The following is an 18,049-nucleotide window of genomic DNA, read 5'->3' on the forward strand; positions in this document are numbered from 1 at the left end:
CGATATTATTGACTATAGGGGCGCCTGGGTGGCTCAGTGGTTAAGCGTCTGCCTTCGGCTCAGGTCATGATCCCAGGGTCCTGGGATCAAGCCCCACATTGGGCTCCGTGCTCAGCGGGAAGCCTGCTTCTCCCTCTCCCACTCCCCCTGCGTATGTTCCCTCTCTCTCGCTGTGTCACTCTGTGTCAAATAAATAAATACAGTCTTTAAAAAATATATATTATCGACTATATTCCCTATGCTGTACTTTCCATCCAGGGGACTGACTTACAACCGGAAGTTTGTAACTCTTAATACCCTTCACCTATTTTGCTCATCTCCCCACCCTCCTCTCTGACAACCATTGGTTTTGTTCTCTGTGTTTATGAGTCTGTTTCTGTTTTTTTGTTTGTTTTGTTCTTTTAGATTCCACATATAAGTGAAGTCATATGGTCGTTGTTTGTTTTTGCCTGACTTATTTCAATTGGTATAATACCCTGTAGGTCATCCATGTTGTTGCATATGGTGATATTTTTACTTTTAAAAACAAGAAATATATTTAAACTAGATATATTTATATTGTTGTAACACAATCTAAGTAATGAAGCATCTTTAGTTGTCTTGTAAAGAATTAGAACATTCCAGGGTGCCTGCTGGTTCAGTCAGAGCATGCGACTCTTAATCTTGGGTTTGTGAGTTGGAGCCTACTTAAAAAAAAAAAAAAGAGGGCTCCTGGGTGGCTCAGTTGCTTAAGCGACTTCCTTTGGCTCAGGTCATGATCCTGGAGTGCCAGGCTCGAGTCCCACATCGGGCTCCCTGCTCAGCGGGGAGTCTGCTTCTCCCTCTGACCCTCCCCCCTCTCGTGTTCTCTCTCTCTCTCTCTCTCAAATAAATAAATAAAATCTTAAAAATATATTTTAAAAAAAAAGAAAGAAAAAGAATTAGTGTATTCCATCTGTATTTAAAAATTTTTAGCTTAATTTAAATATAATTAAGTACTGAAAATTATTTAAATATAGTTGAATGCAGGTCAGTTGAGGAATGAAGAAAATGAACTGTAGTTACCATGGTTTTTTGTAGATAGACCTATCAGTTCTTAGGCACCAAGATTCTAAAGGATCCTTTTACTTTTAGGACGGTAGGTGCCTTATTCCTTTTACTATATTTTACTCTTTGGTCAATTTTTCTAGTTACGGTAGCTAGCCTACTACAAACAAAAGCATTTGCAATACTACAGTAACAAACAACAAGATTTCATTTTTATACTTCCTTTGCAAAAGGGAATAATTCAGGACTTGACTCAACTCTCTGTGGTGGTAATTTATTTTTCTTTGTTTTGTTTCTTCTATCATTTTATAAATACCTAGAACATTAATATTAAAGTAAAAAAAGAAATGAGAAGTTTGAAATGACAATTATGGTTTATCCTTCTCTGTTTCAGATGATCACAGTCGTGTTAAGCTGCAAAATGCTGAAAATGATTATATAAATGCCAGTTTAGTTGATATAGAAGAGGCGCAAAGGAGTTACATCTTAACACAGGCAAGTGATGTGATGTCAAGCAGATGCTTTGCAGTGCAGTTATTGTGGTTGGTCTGCTTTGAAACACAGCTAAAAGGATGTCTTTACTTCTTTTGGAAATGAAATGCCATTTCAGTTTTTTCTGTTTGTATGTACTCAAATGTAGACATTTCAGTGTTTTGCAGGTTTGTATGTGAATATGAAATTAAAGTTATTTTTAAAAAGGAAAATTTTTTAACAAATGGCTTATACCAGTTCTTTTAAGGCAAATTATCATCCTTTACATTGATACAAAATGTTTGTTAATGCTTCGTTAAGTTCTCTTCACATAATCTGTATCATGACCAGAGGCCCTTTGAAGGCCCTTCTCGACCCCCTTCTCTGGCATGTATTTTCAGAGGAAATGAACATGCTTCAGTGATGTCTGGCCTTTGTTCAGAGTGAGGGTGGTAAGGCCAGGTGCCCAGAATACTGGCTGGGAGGCCAGAAAGCATGAGGGTTCCTTGTGGCATTCTGACTGACTGCTTTTTGGCACATTGGCCACACCCATATCCCAGCACTATTCTTTCATTCTTTGATAATAGAAATTATTTTGGTTTATCCACACCAGCTGCCCTTTATCAAATGACAGAGGCTTAATGAGCAGTGCTGTTATATCCCCCAGTTAATGATTTTGAAATTCAAAAGATAAGCTATATGTTCATAATATTTGAGCTTTTTAAAAATTTGGATCAGAATAACCTGTTATTGAAAGAGACAACAGTTTCATATAGTAAAAAGATCTTCTATTAGACTATTTCTAATTGACAGGAAATGAAAAATAATTACTTCATTTTACTTAAAGTAGCTGCTATGTTAAAAAAAGAAAAAGAGAAACTATGTAAAAAAAAAAACTGGCAAGGAACATAAATTCACAGTTAAAGAAAAATATAAAGGTATACAATACACCTATGAAAAGATATTCAATTTTTCTAGTCATTGGGGAATATAATTTTAAACCAGTGTTCAGTTATCACTTTTCACCAGTGAAAATAGCAGAGATTTAAAAGTTACTCAGTGGTTAAATATGTACAGACATAAAGATATATGTGAGGGTGTTTGTTGCAACTTAATTTTAATAGCACAGGACCAGAAATAATAGGACAGAAATAATCTGTGAGGGACTGGCTAAATAAATTACACATATACCATTAATATTGGTTATTTCTAAGAATTAGGAATAATTAGACTTTAATTTGTTGTTTTCTGCCTTTTTGTAATATTTGGAGCTTTTCTTATGAGTATTCATGAATTATTTATTTATTTTTGTGTGTGTGTGAGTAAAGCGATAGAAGTTTATTAAGTGAGGATACAGAAAAAGCTCTCGAGTGAGAGGGGTCCCAACAGGGTTGCCCTCAGGACATCTTTAATAAACTCATTTTTAGAATTTTAATTTACTTTTTATCTGAAAAAACTATAATGTTCAAAAATAGAGAAAATAATTACCCTAGATCCCTTATCACACTCCTTTCTTCCTCGCTCTCTTCTTTTTTCCCAGTCTTGTTTATAATCCTAAATTTTGTAGGTACTTCTCAGGGTTCTGGTTTAGGAGTTATTCCCCCTTTTTCAGTCTATACTAGAGACTTCAACTCTCTGGAACCATATGTTCAACCTTTATATCTTAAGAGAATGTAGACACTGGATTCACAGCATCTGTGCCCAAATCCTGGTCCAACTACTTCATTGGGTATTCATTCATCTGACAAAGATTTATTGAGTACCTACTCTGTGGTAGGCGTTGTTTAAATAAAACAGACAGTGGGGCACCTGAGTAGCTCAGTCGGTTAAGCATCCTACTCTTGATTTTAGCTCAGGTCATGATCTCAGGGTTGTAAGTTCCAGCTCCACGTCGGGCTCCATGCTGGGTGTGGAATCTGCTTGAGATTCTCTCTCTTTCCCTCTCCAACTGCCCCTCCCCCTTCTTAAAATTTTTTTAAAAATTAAATAGACATTAAGCAAAACCCTGTTGTTATGAACTTTACATCATAGTAGGAAATAAAATTAATAACAGCTAGAAGTTTTGTAACCTTATTCTGTACTTTATGTGTTTTGTATAATTTAAGGCTCAGGATAACTCTCTGGTAAACACTGTCATCACCCTGGTTTAATGCATGAGGAATTAGCTAAAGACCAGGTACATTAAACTTTACCAAGCCCATACAACAAGTGAGTTGAAGCCAGAATTTGAAGCCCATTGGCTCCATGGGTCATGCTCTTAATCATTCAGCTCTACAACCATAAGATTGCTGTGTGACCTTGGACAAGCTACCTAACTCCCCAAGCCTATATATATATATTTATATTATAGATGTATACCTATATTATCTGTGAAACAGTGCTGAGTGAAACTCTTACAGTTCCTGGTACTGTGGTAAGCCCTCCATGGATTATTCGTTGTGGCATTTGTTACTGCTTTTTATTAGTAGTAGTAATAGAAGTAATAATCCTCTCATAAAATTTTGTAAATCCCATAATGATAAAGAAATTGCCTATTAATTGTGTTTAAGTGTCCTGTCCCTATTGGACTGCTCTGTGTGTCCTGACAGAGCTCCCTGCATTTAGAGCTAGAGGACTCAGAAGGCTGTCTTTAGCTTTTTATTCTTTCCTGAATTTTCCCCCTATATTTTCCAGGTCTTAACTGGATATTTTTACCCAGATGACTCATTTACATTGCAAATTCTGTATTTTCTACATCTAACTTTTTTTTTTTTTTTTTTTAAACCAAGCCAGCTCCCTTCCTGTTTTTCTCACCTGGGTTAAAGCTATGCTCATCATCTACCGAATCCTAATGCAGTTGCTTTTTGTTTCCTTGCTACCAGTCCCTCCCTTCCTAATCCATCTTTAGCAATGCCTTCAGAATTATTTTTGTAACACAAATCTGATGATATCGCTTTACTTCTTAAAAAGTTCGGTGACTATTTCCTGTATTCAAGACCCTCCACACTCTATACAGTGTGATTTCCTACTGCATACTTACCTCTACTTTGCCCTCATTGATTTCTTTTTCCCTCCCAGATGTACCCTATACTTGCACGTGCCTTGTCTTATGCTTGGAATGGGCCCTGACTGGCTCCCTATCCTTCTACAACGCCTTCCTGTATCAGTGCCCTCCTCATTTTTAAGGCTGTGCTGTAACATCCTTTCTACTCTCGAAGATCTGGTGGTTCACCTCTTACTGTTGTGGCACTTGAGATGTTTCAGTTAGTAGGACAAGGACTTCTCCTTGCCTCTTAGTAAACTCTTTGAAGGCTGAGAATATTTTACAGGACAGAGAAAACTAGAGATGCTGAATGTTTATAAACCTTAGCTGTTCTAATTGTCCTTTGTTGCTTCTTTTTGTCACCTTTGTCCTCTGAATTTTTTAAAAAATATATCAGTCCTTGCTATAAATCTCCATTTCGGGGGAAAAAAAATTTGTTAATGTTGCTTGTAGGTGGAAGAGCTGAGAGATACCCTCCCCACCAACCACCTTAGAACCACTGACAGAATGTGTTTTGTGTTTCCATATGTATACACACTGAGTGACTTCTGGTGAATTGATAGATCGATTTTTTCAGATGAAAGAAAAGGCTTTCATTTTACTGGGGATTTTCTCACTTTGTTTTGTTTTAGAAGTAGATCAAGTAATAGATAATATACATTAAGTGAGTAGAACAGTATCTTCAAACATTTGGTTGTCATTACTTAGGATTCTAAGTAGATTTCTGGCCTTTTTATAACTTAGAAGCTTAGAGTTTATTAATTTAAATAATATTAATAGAACATCTGCTACAAACCAGGGAATACAATTGCCCAAAAGATGCTTTCAGCCTCAAACCATGTGAATCACCTTGTTTGACATGGGAAGCTGAAGTTCCAGGAGACCTGGCCTCCAGCCCCTAAAGCTGCCTCTCCCTCTGTCCTGTGAGGAAAATGCTTGCTGACTTGCGTTAGCTGCAGCAGAGCCTCATTCATTTTCACCTTTAACATTAGTTATAATTTGACCATGGCCTTTTCATCTCCTATTTGCCCTTTCTTCTGCCCTGTGCTACCGCCAAGCAAAATGTGAAGATAACTGGATTTGATTTTTTTTCCCCCATGGCAGTACTGTAATATGAACGATTGCCCCTTTTAAGTCCTCTGTTGAGGTCGCACATGCTGTGGTTTTTGTAGATTAACAGCTTCTTAGTGGTTCAGACACTTTGAAATTTCCGCTTTTTCTGGAAATCTTGTTCTAGTTAACTTGGGGTGGTTGGTTGGTCAGTGATGGCACCGATTTCCTCTTTTGTATGACTGCAGGCAGGGCCTCTCTTCCTGCTGTGGAAGCTGAAAGGGACAGAGATTTCCTTTGCAGCTAGAACATGACCAGTCAGTTATCCCTGCCCATGGTTTTGACTCCGGTTTGTTTAAAGGTTATGCATGATGGCTGTAGCCACCTTAGCACTGGCGATGCCAGCAAAGCAAGGTGAGAGTAGTACCAGCGTCAGGAGCACTGTGCCAGGCTGACTCCTTTGAGCAGAATCTTGCCTTTACATTGGTTCCCACTGAAGCCTGGCTTTCCAGCCCTCAACTCTGAAAGTCATCTGATAGCCTGGAAGATTCCTTTTCTGCCTAAGTCAATAAAAGTCGGTTTTGATCATTTATAAGCAACTAGTACAGACCTATTTTTTTAACTCAAGTGGATTTAAAGTCATGATTTACTTATTATGATTCAATACATTGTTCTTAAACCGGAAGCATACTTGAGGGAATTTTCCTTGAACCTTGTTCCATCTCCTTTCTCTTACCTCCTTTTTCTTCTCTGTTCTTACAGGGCCCGCTTCCTAATACAGGTTGCCATTTCTGGCTCATGGTTTGGCAGCAAAAAACCAAAGCAGTTGTCATGCTAAACCGAGTTGTGGAGAAGGAATCGGTGAGTAATACTTAATATTTACAACTTAGTGTACTGCCTGTATCGTTAGCTTATAAATGTTTTCATACTTCTTTTGGGATAGTCATTCATTTACTGGTTTTGGCCTTGAATTGCTAAAGGCTAGTAGTCAGGGTATTTCTGACCAGAAGTAGTATATCCTTTTCCTTTCTTGCCTTAAGTATTTAAGTAATAGTTGTACACCACTACCTTCTAAGATGTAAATGTAATGAAACAAATATTGACCAGTGGTGACATAGATCTTTGGAATCCCTAGGCTTTATTAGAATTTTTATAATTATTATCAAAATCTTGAGAAGTTTAGAAAGGATTAAAGTGACAGGTTTTCGTTAACCTGTATGAATTTTTATTGGCTCTTAGGTCGCGAGACAATAAGTTTGGGAATGTATAAATATATTAAATTTGAGGTACAGTCTAAACACAGTGCTAATTAGTTAAGTCTTTTAACTTTTGTAGCTTTAGATCCTTTTCTGTCAGAGAAGCAAATTGGAAAGTATTGTCAGTAAGGTCTCTTCCAGCCTAAGATCTTCTTCAGATTCCTGATTCTTTTTTATAAATTCATATTTGGTGGCTTTCGATGGTGCTGCAAATTATTCTACTCTCTTTCTAATCCTGAGTGGCATTCACATACCAGAATGTCCAGCAATATTGGCATAGTTATTTACAGTGGCTTTTTCATGGCTTCCAGTGTGACTTAAAAATTAAGTGATGATGACATTGTTTGAACAATTTGAACAGCATTGCAAAGTAGATGATTTATAAGTTTCATCTCTCCTCTTGGAGCATAATTAGTATATTAATAAGATAAGACTGTCACTAGAAATTAGAAATCATATTTATGGTGGTTGGATCTAGATGCTTAAAAAGATTCAGGTTTAATTATTTTGGGGAAGATTACTTCATGAGTGATACTGTTTTGTTTACGAAGAAGCCCATAATGTCTGATTATCTTTCTTTTTGCGGCATTAGCAGCCATTGCTGGTCAGTGCTTAGTTCCTTAATTAGTTACAGGTTACAAAATAGTGATACTCCAATTTTACCATTTCTTCTTAAATTTTTGTTGGAATACTTCTATGGAAAGAAACTTTCGGAGTGCCTGACTCTTGGTTTAGGCTTATGTCGTGATCTCAGGGTCGTGAGATCAAGCCCCACGTTGGGCTCTGCACTCAGCATGGAGTCTGCTTAAGTTTCTGCTTAAGTTTCCCTCTGCCTCCCCTCCCCTCTTTCTCTCTCTAATAAGTAAATCTTAAAAAAAAAAAAAAGAAAAGAAAAGAAACTTCCCTTCTAGTTAGTTGACCACTTTTATATAGGAAAAGGAGTTTACAAAATAGTTAATTCCCTAGTGTCTTCAACAGGTGACCAGTTAGGTTTTTTTGGTGTGGGGGCAGGGGCAGGAGGGGATCAATTATTATGAACTCATAGATTTTTTTTTTTAAGATTTTATTTATTAATTAATATAGAGAGACAGCAAGAGAGGGAACATAAGCAGGGAGTGGGAGAGGGGGAGAAGCAGGCTTCCCACTGAGCAGGGAGCCTGATGCGGGGCTCGATCCCAGGACCCTGGGATCATGACCTGAGCTGATGGCAGACGCTTAACGACTGAGCCACCCAGACTCCCCTGAATTCATAGATTTAAACATCTTTGATGTACTTCACTCCATTGCAGTTATTATCCGTCTTAGTAGTTGAATTATTCCTCTGTTGGCTAGCAGGAATCTCTTCAAGTTGGGCTCTGAGTCAGAAATCTAAGAGATAAAACCAAAGAGTCTTTAATAATTTTCTTACTATCTGGAATGACTACTTAACCTCTTCTTCATAGAATCAGTCATTTCTCTAGGAACCTTGGTTTCTTTTATTGGGCAGTGATATTTCAACATGACAATAAAAATAGGGATGTTGGGACGCCTGAGTGGCTCAGTTGGTTAAGCGTCTGCCTTTGGCTCAGGTCATGATCCCAGGGTCCTGGGATTGAGTCCTGCATTGGGCTCCTTGCTCGGTGGGGAGCCTGCTTCTCCCTCTGCCTGCCACTCTCCCTGCTTGTGCATGTTCTCTCTCTCTCTCTGACAAATACATCAAATCTTTAAAAAAAAAAATTAGGGATATTTACTGATGCTGGGTTGATCATTGTTTTTAGAGCTTTTTGGTGAACAGAGCTAAGGAAAAAATGTGTTTGTGTTAGCTAACACATTTCAAGGATTCATACTGATACTTCCAATTTAAATTTAGAACTGAGGGGGTTGGCTTAATGCATTCTACCTTATATCTGTTGCCTCCTTTTTCCATACCATGAATCCTGCTTTTCAAAGACACAATGGATAAAGAATATCTTACAATGACTCATTTACTTTGTCCCATGTTATACACCAGAATGACTCATAATAAGAGTATCAACTCCATCACCAAAATAATTACTGAAAAAGTTTTAAATTTTTTATGTTTTTCCCTCTCTTTCTGTTTTTAAGTTGTACTTTACCTACATTGTCAGAGTATATAACATAACTACAGTCTTTCTCTTATATCCCTTGTAAAATCTTAGTTCTGCGTGTAAATATATATTTAATTTACATTGTCGGTCTTATTGATGATGTCTGTCCAGTTGTTCTGTAGATATCTCATTCTGTAGTGCATCCTAAGGAAGGGACTCATGGGCATTTTAGTTCCTGATTTCTTAATGAGAGTTTAATCTGCTGTCTTAATGCTTAAAAGTCACTTTGACAGGATATAAAATCTTGGCTCACATTTGCTTTTCTTTGAGCAACTTAAATACATTACTCCATTTCCCTTCCCTTTGGCTTTAGAGATTACTGACAAAGTCAGTTGGACATCTGATTTTATTTCCTTTGCAAGTCATGTGTTCTTTTTATCTAGGTTACCCAAGGCTTTTTTTCCTTCAAATCCCATTAATTTTACCAAAATATGTCTTAGTGTTGGTCATTCTGGGTCAGTTTTTCTAGATGCGTAGTATGCTCTTTCAATTTATGATTTTTTAAAGAAGAATGTATTGATTAAACTTGTTAATATTTACTGTTTGCTTGCTTTAGTGTTCTTTGGATCCTATTCACGTTAGATTTTCTTCGCTTATTTTTATATTTGTCACTTTCTCTTAAATCCTGTTGTCACTCCATTTCTTTTATTATCTGCTGTGTTTATTCATGCCTCTGTTCCTTTTAGTTTAGTCTTCATTTCTGAAATGGTGTGTTCTTTGATTCCTAATTTTTTTCTGTCTCCTGTCACCTCATTTCTGAGTTGTTCTCATTCTCCTTTATGCTCTTTCACTTACTGTATCATATTTAAAGTGTCTTTTAGCACCTTTGGAAGTATCAGCTCATAGTAATTATTTGTTTGGAGGTGTTGTTACTGTTTGTGATTTGTAGCTGTTTGTGATTTGGAAGAGAAATGACCATATTTTATAAGGATATTTTTGTAGTGTTTTTTTTCGTAATGAAGTGGCTCTTTATCTCACCTTGCCACAGTCTGTTGGTCTCATAATTTGGCTTTTGGGAAGATCCTTTTATTGTCACAAATAGGAATTCCATATTAGTAGTTCTGCCAAAATGTACCAACTCTAGATAAAGAGGGCTTTTCTTCTTTTTTTAAAGATGTTGTTTATTAGAGAGTGCGTGCGCACATAAGCAGGGGGAGGGGCATAGGGAGAGAGATAAGCAGGCTCCCCAGGCACAGTCCTGGGTAATGTGATAGAGTAAATATTCTTAATATTTCAGTATTTCCTATATTTTTTAAAAACCGAAAATCCGCTGAGTGGGGAGCCCAACACGGGGCTCGATCCCAGGACCCTGAGATCATGACCCAAGCCAAAGTCAGATGCTTTTTTTTTTTCCTCCTAATTAAATTTTGTTAATTAATATATAATGCATTATTTGTTTCAGGGGTACAGGTCTGTGATTCATCAGTCTTACACAGTTCACAGCGCCCACCATAGCACATACCCTCCCCAATGTCCATCACCCAGCCACCCCATCCCTCCCACCCCCCTCCACTGCAGCAGCCCTCAAGTTTTTTTTGTGAGATTAAGAGTCTCATGGTTTTTCTCCCTCTCTGGTTTCATCTTGTTTCATTTTTCCCTCCTTCCTCTATGATCCTCTGTCTTGTTTCTCAAATTCCTCATATCAGTGAGATCATATGATGCTTGTCTTTCTCTGATTGACGAAGTCAGATGCATAATTGACTGAGCCACCCAGGCACCCCAGAGGGGGCTTGCTTATCTTCTGATTTATTTCCCTGACTTAATTTTAGTAAGTGAATATACAATGTTATTTCTAGATAAATAGTATTTGGTAGCAGATTCATGGGTATTTGTAGGAAATTCTTGTAAAATGAAGCCTTTTCAATACTGTTTGAAGAAAAGATTCTTACAAGAGGTTGATAATTTTGGAAATGTAAAGTGAATGCCAGTATGATGTTAAAATATAGGTTATCATGCTTTAGAAATGACAAATTCACTTTTATGAACATATCTGTTTATGGCTTTTTTTTTTTTACTATAAGTTATAGGAACATTTTACAAACCTTTTATAAAATGTCAATCTTACTAAAATACATTGAGCATCAGATATAGTGCAATTGTTCATAGATTTGGGTACTTGAAAAAAATATAGCATGTGTATGTGTGTGGTTTGTCTTCCTTTCCCAGCTTTTTAGGGTTTCATAATGTCTAGGAACTAATATCTACATATTCTTAAATTTAGGTTAAATGTGCACAGTACTGGCCAACAAAAGATGATCGAGAGATGCTGTTTAAAGAAACAGGATTCAGTGTGAAGTTTTTGTCAGAAGATGTGAAGTCATATTATACAGTACATCTACTGCAGTTAGAAAATATCAATGTAAGACTTTTCATGCCTAAAAGATTGGACTTTATATATTGCTGATTTTCAGAATTATTTTATGTCATTAGATTTGAAGTTTGGGGCTGCATATACATTTCGATAGTATCTATAATAGTATATAGTCATAAGCATGGTGTTTACATTGTGTTTCCTACATGCGGTAGCTCTCTGAGGACTCTTGAGAAAACCTAGAAACTAAGGATTTTAAAGTTCAGGTTGAGATATGAGGATTGAAGATAATTTATTAAGATTACTTGGGGATGAAGAGAGAGAGAGCTTTATAATCAGGCTAACCTGAATTCAAATCCCAGCTCTGTTGTTTAGTAGAAATATCCCTGGGACCTGTTCCTCAACGTCCCTCATCCTTTCCTCGTCTGGAAAGCAGAGATTGTGATAGCGCCCTTTCAGGGCTGACGTGGAGATCAAATGAAGATGTGTGCGCAGAGCAGCTGATGTAGAATACGTGCCCAGTCAACATGGCAGCACTTGGTGCTTCTGAGAGTGGCAGGCCAGTCAAGAAAATAACTTACTGGAATGTTAATTCAGATGATTCACCACAGAGAAATTTGTCCTTACTGAATTGGGGAAAATGGTGAAATAAATTTAGCATATGGTCCCAAGAACATTCATATGGATCTTTTCCAGAAATACAAGAATTTTCCTTATTTCTTGGTTGAGATACATGTACATGGTGGATTTGTGAACCTGCTATTTTCAAGTTGGGGGTCAAGACATTTCTCCCCTTTTCACCACCTACCTGTTTTGCCTTCTTTGTGTTGTAATCAGGATAACTGGAAAATATGAAATGAGAGTGATTCTGGGATGCTCTTAGGAGCTAGGAAAACTAGAAAATAGGAAAATATTTGTTGGCCAAAAAATGATTGCAGGAATGTATCTAGTCTGTATAGTGAGATACTGTTTTAGTTAACCATTAACTGAAAGAAATTATTAACATGGGATCATTGACCAAATAAGTTTTATAGAGAAGAGATATATAAAGTGCATACACACACACACACACACACTTTTAGATACGAAGAAATACATTTTAAGGTTGATCTCTTGAAACGCCTGTTTTTTGCTGCCTACTGTAAGCACAGGTGCGTACTGTTGAGGGCCCAGGCCCAGCTTCGCATGACATCCGTAATTAAGTTTTTATGTGATCTCTTAGGTTATCTGAGAAGTCTCAAGGTTGGGAAATACAAGACTTAGATTTATTTATAAATTTCCCTTATTTGTAGTTTTTTGCACCAACTATTCCATTTACATATGTCTTAAGCTGCCCTGAGATACATCAACAACTGTTTGATCCTAGATTGTGCAGTACTTCTTGCCAGAAACAGAACTGCTTTTCTGTAAACTTCTCATGATTCTTTGCATCATCTTCTCTTGGTATTTATCCCAGGTACCTCATCTGCTTCTGGCCTAAAAACTAATAGGAATGGAGAAGGGCATAAGTGTTTTTCCCTGTTTCTGAAACCTATCCTACCTAATTAAGAGTTAATTATACCTTAATAATAAAATAAAATGCATTTTGTATTTTATCATTTTGTAAAGCACTTTTACATATAATTTGACCCACAGTCTTCCTATAATGTGATAAATATTCTTAATATTTCAATATTTCCTATATTTTTTAAAAACCGAAAATCCATTAAGGTTATACGATTTTTTCCTGTAAATAGATTACTCAGCTAATAAGTGACAGGCCAGAACTCAAATCCCGATCTCCTGACTTGGAATGACATGGGGCTAATAAGTCTTTTGAAAAAAGTGCTAATTGTCCTAGTAAAGGAAGATTCTTGGTTCGAAAGCATCTTTCTGAGTTGAAGCATGCGAGAACTGTCCAACCACTGTTTCAGTTGCTAGCAACTGTGTGATTTCTTATTGGCCTGGGTTCAGAGTACACCATAATTAATAGCAACAATATGTTTACATTCTACCTTACAATCTTTAGTAAGAACTAGGAATGTTAGAAGAACAAAGTAGCATTTCAGCATGAGAAGCAGAATTGTATTTGGTTAAGTATTTACACTCTGGATCCAGATTGCCTGAGTTTAAATCCCAACTGTACACCTCCCGGTTGTGTGACTGGTCCCACTATTTACCCTCTGTGCCTCAGTTACTCATCTACAGAATGAGGATAAGGACACACGTACCTCAGAGGGTTGCTGTAAGGATCAAGTGAATTAATGCTGTAACAGGCCTAAGACTCCATGCAGGATTCCCAATTAGTAGCTTTAGTTGTGTGCGTCTGTTTCCTTTGTCATATCAATGAATTGGGAAGGACTGCAGAAAGAACAAGTTGAGGGAGAAAGAAATACCAAAGGAGTGAGAAAGGTGATGCTGCAGGTAAGGAGTGGTCACCAACCTCACGCTGAGCTGCAGAGAACCAGTTTGCTGCTAAAGGAGTCTGACTTGTCTGTAGTAACAGGTCTAGGGCCTAAGCTGTGGTTTGTGTGGGCCCTGCTCTTTTACAGACCTCTGGTCTAAGGGAGCAGTAAAGCTGCACACCAGCTGCCCTTTCCAGTATCTTCAGTAGAGCTAAGAGTTTGAACTTTTGCCCATGAATGAAGAGATTCCATCTCTGCTTTTAAAGCAGCCCCGTGGCTTAAGCTAAGGGGAAGGTTTTGTAGGGCTTTTAAAACATAAGGTCATCTAGAGTGCTTATTTGTCTTTCAGGATTTTCTTTTTAGTTGCCCTTCACTATTTTCCATAATATTGTTGGCCAGCTTTATGTTTATCAAGTTCCAGGAATACTATTGTAATGCTGGCTGCCTTCTATTTCTCTGTCCCTGTAGATTTGCCCAAAACAGGATGAGTGCCTAATTATTACCATGCTTAGCTGGGATTTGATTCAAAATAGTTTAAACAGTTTATCCCACCTGGAGTGTCATCCTCTCTTCTCTGCCTGTTTATATCCTGCACATCCTTCAGGACCACCTTGTGACCCATTTCTTACTTTGGTCTTTCTTAATTCATCTATGACGCATTCATTCCTAATAGCTGTAATCTTACACTTCTCTCCATAATTTAAGTTTTCCGTTTTACTGGCTTATTTAGTACTTGTGTATGTATGTACTTTGACTCCCATAACAAGGTTTTTGGCTCCCCATGGGTAGAGTCCTTACCTGTTACCTTTGTGCTTCCTTCTGCCATTGCACCGAGTGAGTGGTTATTCTAAAATAAAAGCATAATCCTTCCACCTTGCTCTAAAAAATCTTTCTGTGGCTAATGCAGAAGTCCAGGACCCAGCCCGGACTGGTCCGTCCTTCTTGTCTAGGCACTCAGGGTTTGTTCTTGCTAACAGTCCTACACTTCTCAAATAGGTTGATTCTTGGAGGCCCACACCTCTGTGTATTGCTTTCTCTCTGCTTAGAATGCAAGCCCCATGCCTACCTGTTTCTGTCACTCTCCTCTCCTGATCTGGTGAGGTCTGTTCATCTTTCAAAATGAATTACAGTAACTAAATATTTAACACAGACCATATAATGATCCTGGCAAAAATTGATGAGGGACTGAACTAAGGCACTTACGGTGAGCTACAGATCTCATATAAGTTTGTATTTAGGAGATAGGGTTCACAAACTCTGCTACTTCTTCGTGTAGAGGAAATACTAAGTGAAGCAGTTGAAAATGTGAAGAAGTTTACAATTGATTGGAGCTTACTAGGGGCTACAATAGAGTCAATTAGTATATAATTGTTTCAGAAAAGGTATCTGTAAGTATTTGCCATATGCAGGCATAGGTTAGGCACTTTACATTCACTGTTTCATTTATTCCTCACAATAGCCTTATAGTAAGTACTGTTTTTAACCATTTACAGATGACAAAATTGGGCTTATGATGAAAGTCTTGGAAATACAATCTTGGTACTTCTGTAAATGCCCGAAGTGTGAAAATAATTGGGCCTAGGACCAAAGAGCTGCATAGATTTCTTTGTAATAATTAGAAAATTTATAATCTTATCTATCTGTATAAAATAAGTTAACTTGAATTTGAATGGCTTTAGGTGGCATACACTTAAATTGCCATAAGCCTGACTGTTGCCCATGGTCTTGTACCTACTCAGTTCCTCGCTTATCTTCCTGGCCTCCATATATAATGAATTAGATATCCTTATTCAAGGGTAGAATTCTCCTTCAAAATATGTAAATAAGATTTTGCCTTAAAAAGAAGAGTGAACCACTGACATTTTGTGCAGAGTGTGGTATACATAATGCAGTGTTTTACAAAGAAGATTTGTCAGGGACAGCCATGTAATTACAGATGCAACCAGGTGTGCATGGGGTGTGAGGTCAGCAGTGAGAGGGGATGGAGAGGCCAACTGGGAGGACTGATGTGACTTGATGACCTGGGAGAAGGAGAGGGGGCTTCCACCAGTTTTGAAATAAGGAGTTTGTCAAAAATTGTAAAGTCTACATGTAGAGCTTGTTTGGAATAAAGATGAATTTTGTTTTAGCTCTCTAGCCTTTGGCAATCCTTTTTTCCCTCATGTTTTTTCCAGCACGAAAAAGAGGGAGAAGAGGTCCAGTCAAGCATATAAACATTTCTTTTCTTTCTCAGTCTTAAACATACGGATCTTATTGCTTCATGAAGTGGTCTGTTGGGAATTGTATGATTCTTTTGTGAGCTGTGATTTTGAATCTTGTTTCAGTAGGGACACATTAATGAAAGTTAACTTCTTAAGAAGTTCTTTAGTCTGGTCCTGTTAGGGGAAGAAAAAGACTGATTCTCAAAAATCTATTAGTGGGGAAGACTGCATTATACAAACAGTTGTGAACATTTCTGGGAACTGGCTTTGAGTATCCCAGACAGTGTGACCTGAATTTGAAAAAAATCAAGAGACTTCTAGTCTTGAGCCAAAATCATACAAGCGAAAAAAAAGCAAGCAGTTGCTCAGGATTGTGGGTTAACTCTAGGTTTAAACCAGGAGGTGATGCAGTAAATGAGCATAAGTGAGTATACAACGTTAGGGGAAGACTGGGCCATACCCTGCAGAGCACAGCTTGCAGGTGAGCCAGGTTCTGGCACCACCCCTCCCAGACTTGGGAGCTCCAGCAGGTCCACACGGGACCTGGTTTAGGCTTACATGGCAAAGCCTGGCCCTGCTACGCGAGGTCAGCACTGCATGGTGGCAAATGACCACAGCACGGCAGTTGTCAGGGGGGAAAAGGGAGTAAACACTCCCACTGGAATCTTAGACCCTATTTAAAGGAAGGTGTGACTTTTGAGTTCTCCATGCCCCTGGGCTATGGCAGGAACAGCCACTTTAACCCATTCCTGTGCTGATATTGTGTTGTTACCTGTCCATTTATGGTTTTGTAAGAAGAAACTAAATTTGGAATGTTTTCAGTGCCTTTTTAAATACAGTAAATTTAACCCCCCCCCCCTTTTTTTACATACAGTAAGCTATAATTTTGAAAGGAAATGTTTTGAAATTTAGGAATAGTTTTATATTTTCAAGTACCTTCAGTATATTGAGAATCTATGGATCAGAGTGTATTTGGAATTATGAAAGCGAATTTTAAGAAAATTAGTCACTGGGGCACCTGGGTGGCTCAGTCGGTTAAGCGGCTGCCTTCGGCTCAGGTCATGATCCCAGGGTCCTGGGATCGAGCCCCACGTCGGGCTCCCTGCTCGGTGGAGTCTGCTTCTCCCTCTCCCTCTGCCTGCCTCTCTGCCTACTTGTGCTCTCTCTCTCTATCTCTCTGTCAAATAAATAAAATCTTTAACAAAAAAAAAAGAAAAGAAAATTAGTCACTAAAAGTAGGTAATTTGAAATTTTTAAAAGAATTTCTGCACTGTATTTTATCAGTGTTATACCTCATATAACAAGTCTGGGACTTAGGAGTCTTAATTTTTGCTAAAAAAAGGGGAAAGTTTATTTTTAAAAAAGGAAAGTTAATTTTGAAAACTTGTACTGAAAGCAGGATGCTGTAATAATAATCTTTAGCTTTTAACCATTAAAATTTTCATGGTGTTTTGCTTTTGTTTTTGTTTTTTTTTTCTAATGTTGCTTGTATGGCTTCTCCCTCCAAAAACATCCTACAATGAAACTGAGAAATTGTGCAGAGATACGTTAGAGGGTTACTGCTTCGGTTTACAAAAATGAAGACTAGAAGGCACCAAAGTGCTTCTTGGGGCAAAAGGCAGCTGGCAAAAGCTTAGGAACATTTTCATAATGAGTTAGTAGAAATAAAGCTCATCAGGAATATCCAGGAAGTGACAGTGAATGCCAGGCAGGCTTTAAGAGACAGGAAGCATTTAGCATATTGGTAAACCATTTTAGCACATCAGCAAAGTCATATAAACAGTTTTAGGATTGGAAATTATTACCACGGGGAAAAGCAGCAATTAGAAGAGCAATTTCAATTAACAATGTAAAGATTGTGTCTTTAAATTAATTCTTGAGTTGCTCCTCTGAGCCTGTGTAGCAGAATCTACAAGATAACTCATCTGATGAGAAAAATTATATCTAAAAATGTTGGGCATTCTTAAAAAGGAAACCATTAAAGAATGTAAAATTATACTGGTAGGATTTTTTTTTAAATAGGAAAAAAAAGGGCGCCTGGGTGGCTCAGTCCTTTAGCGTCTGCCTTCGGTTCAGGTGGTGGTCCCAGGGTCCTGGGATCGAGCCCCGCATCAGGCTCCCTGCTCAGCAGGGGCGGGCCTTTTTCTCCCTCTCCCACTGCCCCTGCTCGTGTTCCCTGTCTCGCTGTCAAAAAATAAATAAAAATATTTATAAAATAAA

General features: G+C 37.8%; 1 protein-coding gene across 3 annotated transcripts in view; it reads left to right on the plus strand.

The window, feature by feature from the left end:
* The window catches only part of PTPN2 (protein tyrosine phosphatase non-receptor type 2), an 85,875-nt gene that overhangs the window by 45,996 nt on the left and 21,830 nt on the right, over positions 1–18,049 (plus strand). For 2 of the 3 annotated variants that reach the window (XM_021683017.2, XM_021683016.2), the window contains exons 3-5: positions 1,421–1,521; positions 6,332–6,430; positions 11,155–11,292. In XM_021683017.2, coding sequence (XP_021538692.1) covers positions 1,421–1,521; positions 6,332–6,430; positions 11,155–11,292 — 338 coding nt within the window. The remainder of the gene's footprint in view (positions 1–1,420; positions 1,522–6,331; positions 6,431–11,154; positions 11,293–18,049) is intronic. The other variant, XM_021683018.2, reaches the window with a different exon arrangement.

The sequence above is a fragment of the Neomonachus schauinslandi genome, chromosome 14, assembly GCF_002201575.2.
Source record: "Neomonachus schauinslandi chromosome 14, ASM220157v2, whole genome shotgun sequence".
NCBI lineage: Eukaryota > Metazoa > Chordata > Mammalia > Carnivora > Phocidae > Neomonachus > Neomonachus schauinslandi.